Genomic DNA, 4,923 nt, shown 5'->3' with positions numbered 1-4,923 from the left:
TGTAGGGAACTCAGCTGGACATACTGCTTTAGGCCTCTGTCCTGGCCCTTGAACTTCAATGCTGACTTTAAAGGACCACAGACATCGCCCTATGGAGCCCCAGGGAGCCCTAGGATTTGTTTTCCACCAGCCCTGGGGCTTGGGGAATCTGCTCAACCCTCCTCGCCTGTGAAACTGTGACTTGGCCGTATCTGGTGCCTCTCCTCTGCCTGTTACTCCCCCACTGTCCCCCACAAACACACACTCCCAGTGCCCCAAACCCCTCCCTACATTCCTTCTCCCCATCTAACCTCCGGGCCCACTCATCTTCCTTCCCACCCCTTCGTGGAGTGAGGCTCAAGTATGAATGATGACAATACACTTTTGTGCGTCACCTCCCCCGATTACACCAGTGCATTTGGACCGGTGTCATCTGTGACAACGGCATTGGAAGGCCCTGGCAGGTGTGCCCCCAGGTACCCGCTCTCATCTCCCAGGCCCCTCTCTCCATGTCCTCACACCCTGCGTCCCCCACCCGAGCTTCTCTCTGAAAACCTCCTGGAGGTGAGCAGGTCTTCCTCCCACCAGCCACCCAGCTGGCAGCAGACGACCCCTATGCACTGTCGGAGCTTATCCCCACACTCAACAAGCAGCCCCGTCGGACTCGGCAGCCACAGCAGTTTCCCTGGACCCAGAGAGGTTGTGCTGCGGCCCAGACCCAGGGCCCCGTGGCCCAGGTCCATCGTCCCCTCCAGCAGCAAGAGGCACCTGCCTTGGCCAAGTGGGCAGCAGCTGTCGAGCAAGCTGAGGCCTTGCTTCGCCCCGCACGTGGGTGACGGGGCGACACAGCTAGGCCAGCCCGCCCGCTGGGGACCCTCCCGCTCCGGGCGGTTGAGAGGTCTGTAAGGCCGGGTGGAGCTTCGTCAGCACGTTGGGCTCCTCGCTCTTCCCTGGGGCCTCGGGGGTGCCCAATGGGTAGGCCTCCCGGGCCCGGCCAGCGCGGGCGCAGGTGAGGAAGGCCAGGCAGGCCCCACGGAGGCGGGCCAGGTCCCTGTGCGTGGTCTCGCTGACAAAGCAGTAGAGCACGGGGTCGGCCACGCAGTTGAAGCTGGTGAGGAGCAGGGAGACGTGGTAGGCGTTGAAGATGCCCTTGGCAAAGTGGCAGCTGGACTCCCAGAGGCTGCGCACGAGCAGCAGCGCGTGGTAGGGCAGGAAGCAGGCCAGGAAGATGACCACGGTGCTGAGCACCAGCCGCTGGATCTGGTCCTTGCGGCTCTTCTGGGTGCCGTGGCTGCGGCGCACGGCCCGCAGGATGCCCCGGTACGAGGCCAGTAGCAGGCAGATGGGGAAGAGGAAGCCCACCAGGAAGCGGTAGTAGTTGATGCTGCGCTGCCGGGGCTCGAGCGGGTAGTGCTCGAAGCAGACGCGGTGCCGGTCCAGGTCCTCCACCACCTCTTCGTGCATGAGAAAGTAGATGCTGGTCAGCAGCTCCTTGGCCCAGATGAGCACGCTGACTCCCACGGCGGCCTTCAGGGTGCGGAACTGATGGAAGCGGAAGGGATGGGCCACGGCCAGGTAGCGGTCGATGGAGATGCAGCAGAGGAAGCCCACGCTGATGTAGATGTTCTCGTACAGGAGGATGCCGCACAGCTGGCAGGACAGGTCGCCGTGGGACCAGTTGTCGTGCTGCAGCACGTACTGCAGCCAGAAGGGGAGCGAGCAAACATAGAAGAGGTCGGCCACTGTCAGGTTGCACAGGTACACGCCCAGCTCATTCCGGGCCTTGATCTGCAGGCAGCCGAAGTAGAGGGACAGGCAGTTGGCTGGGAAGCCCACCACCAGCACCGTGACATAGACCACCGGCGCCAGCGTCTGGTGGATGGTGTGGTCGATGGCACAGCTCAGCGAGCCGTTGTCTCCGGTGATGTTCCCCATCTTTGGGCCTGGAGGGGCCTCACCCCTCATGGGCTCAGGAATGCACCAGTCTCTCTACCGCCATCTTGTTTCTAGGATGTGGTTCAAGCTGTAGCAAAGGCTGGGCCTCGTTGGTGATGGGTAAGGCCCTGAAAGTCAAAGGTGGAAAGGCTTAGGATAAGAGGAGCTAACATTTATATAGCACCTACTGTATGTCTGGCACTCTTCTGAGTGCCTCACTTAATTTAGAAGATGATCCAGCCAACCAACTCCAACTCAACTGAAATGTGACTTATGTCTCCCCATCCCCCTTCCCTGGCTTCCTGTCCCTTATTTACTTTCCTGGTCCCTCGGTGCAGCAAGCAAGGCCTGGAGCTGGCTCCAGGGAAGCTCCAAAGGTGAAGAACAATTCCAACCCACATGACAGTGAGGGCCCTATAGCCACTGTCTTCTGCACCATTCAGCACCATTCACATTTTTCCTACTTGCTCACAGGAATGTACCAGGTCAGTAAACTCCGAGGCCACAGCCCCTCCTCGGGGCCTCTCCATACAGCACAACAGAGGCCCAGCCTGGTCCACATCCTGCTGTGCTCTGGCAAGAAAAAAGGCTAAGCTTCCCGCAGGGCACAACTACGTCACCTCCGTGGAACTGGGAACCTAGCACAGGGGGCCAGGCACCGACAGACATGAGCACCAGGCTAGGGTCAGCTGCTCACGGGCTGTGCAAGTCATTTACACTCTCTTAGACTCAGTTTCCTCATCCATAAAACAGGGATATGGGAATTCCCTGGCAGTCCAGTGGTTAGGACTCGGCGCTTTCACTCCTGGGGCCTGGGTTCATTCGCTGGTTGGGGAACTAAGATCCTGCGAGCAGTGCCACGAGGGCAATAAATAAATAAATAAATAAATAAATAAATAAATAAATAAATAAATAAATAAATAAATAAAATGAGGATGAAAACACCTGCCCTCAGGGTCAGTATCAGAGCCACATAAAATATGTCAAAATGCATGTCATCGTTTTTCCAAAGGCAATGAGGCAGAATAAAAGATGGTAGTCTTTTTTTTTTTTTTTTTTTTTTGTGGTACGCGGACCTCTCACTGCTGTGGCCTCTCCCGTTGCGGAGCACAGGCTCCGGATGCGCAGGCTCAGCGGCCATGGCTCACGGGCCCAGCCGCTCCGCGGCACGTGGGATCCTCCCGGACCGGGGCACGAACCCGCGTCCCCTGCATTGGCAGGCGGAGTCTCAACCACTGCGCCACCAGGGAAGCCCAAAGATGGTAGTCTTACTCGCATTAGTGAAAAGTTCACATTGTTGAGAATTTAACAAAGAAAATTCTATTGCTATGTATACAAATACATTTGAACAAGACAGAATAAAAATGTTTTCTTGTAGGCCTACTTTATAAATTAATATATCAGAATGAAAGGACTGAGCTGCTTTATTGATTTAACACTTCTGGCTCAGATGAAAAATCTCACTGTGTCTAAATTAACTTTTTTGTTGTTGTTGTTTGTAATCATCCTTCCAAGGAGACTTTTTAGACATTTTTTTCCCTAACCACCTGCCCCCATGAAATTTGAATAACCCAGAGGTATTTCATATCTGTTTATGTATCATGGGCTTTTGGAGGATGACAAATCACTATAATAGCTAAGATTTTTTTTCACCCCACCTAAGAACCAATTTTTACCCCTCCTTGAGAATGCATCGTCTATCTGGCTGCAAATTCCAAACGAACGGGGTCTGCATTAAGCTGTTTTGTGGTATTAGCAGATCAATCTTGCCCTCTGCCGTCTCTTCACCATAGTCAAGCTGGGACTCACAGACCAGACGGGAAACCCCTTCCACAACCAACAACGTCTCATCACCTGCTGTCCGGGGTCCCTCCCTCCACAGCCTCCCTCCTGCTGGCTCCTGACTGGACCTGTGGGCACCAGAGCCTGGGCTCAGCCTGGAAGTTGGCAGAGCCTTCTGGGAAGGGGCCCAGAGATATTGCAGCCCAGCAGTTCCAGTCCTGGGGTTCATGGAGGATAAAATTGAGGACTTCCCCCGAAATCACAGGCTCAAACTTGTAAATATGTAAGTATGTGCAGTTTTCCTGGAAAAGCGTCCTGTGGCTTTCATAAGAGTTTCTAAAATGGGCGAGAGATGGGTCTGGCCCAAAGCTGCCCCCTCTCACCTGGATTCCCTGTGGCTCTCTCCATGGCCAAGCCTCCCCCCACCCCAGTGCTCCCACACACGCCCCTGACCATTATCCCCCGGGCAGCCACAGCAATCTTTCCAAAATAGAAACTGGATCCTCCTCTTCCTTGTTTAAAACCCACTGAGACGATTTCACAGTGAGTTATCACACCCACAGTAAAACTCCCAGACTCTTACAAGACCCAGCATGATCCGGCCCCAGCTTCCCCTACCTTGTCTGCTGCCACCACACTCCAGCCTCACTGGCCAGCTTTCTGGGCCTCGTCATCTGGCCTCGCTCCAGTCTCTCCTGGAGTGCTGCCCCCTGCCCTCTCCCCACCTCCACCGCCACCTCAAGGCTGTTCCTTTGCCGCCAGGTCTCAGCTTAAACACCACCCCCTTGCGAGGCTCTCCCTGACCACCCCACTACAGCAGCCCCTCCCCCATCACCATCACACCTTCCTGTTTCGTGGCTCCACAAAGCTCCCATCAGTGTCTGAGGTTTTTCTTGTTTATTTACTTGTCTGCTTGCTGATGATCTGTCTCCTCGAGGATGTAAATTCCAAGAGGGCCTTGTGCACCTTGAACAGAGCCTGGCACACCACAGGCACTCCTGAGTACTTCTAGAATGAATAAGTGAATGCCACTTCCCCATTTTACAGATGAGGAAACTGAGGTTTGAAAGGGGAAGTGACGTGCCCAAAGCCAGTCTAAGTAACGAAGCATGGGCATTAGAATCCGGGTCTCCTTTCTCCAAGTCCCACCTCCCTGTCACGTCTAGTCCCCACCTGAGCCTCCCCGCAACCCTCTCAGTCCCTGGAAGACGAGGACTCCTAGGAGGG

The 4,923-nt window shown here is 55.3% G+C and overlaps 1 protein-coding gene across 1 annotated transcript; it reads right to left on the bottom strand.

Moving 5' to 3' along the window:
* Positions 1-827: 827 nt before the first annotated feature.
* GPR68 (G protein-coupled receptor 68) lies at positions 828-2,036 on the bottom strand. The gene has a single exon (XM_007471883.1). It carries the CDS (start codon positions 1,942-1,944, stop codon positions 829-831), a length of 1,116 nt encoding a protein of 371 aa, XP_007471945.1. The 5' UTR covers positions 1,945-2,036; the 3' UTR covers position 828.
* Positions 2,037-4,923: the final 2,887 nt, after the last annotated feature.

This window comes from Lipotes vexillifer, unplaced genomic scaffold, assembly GCF_000442215.2.
Source record: "Lipotes vexillifer unplaced genomic scaffold, Lipotes_vexillifer_v1.1 scaffold751, whole genome shotgun sequence".
In the NCBI taxonomy this organism is placed as follows: Eukaryota; Metazoa; Chordata; class Mammalia; order Artiodactyla; family Lipotidae; genus Lipotes; species Lipotes vexillifer.
This window is presented reverse-complemented; position numbering and strand designations above follow the sequence as displayed.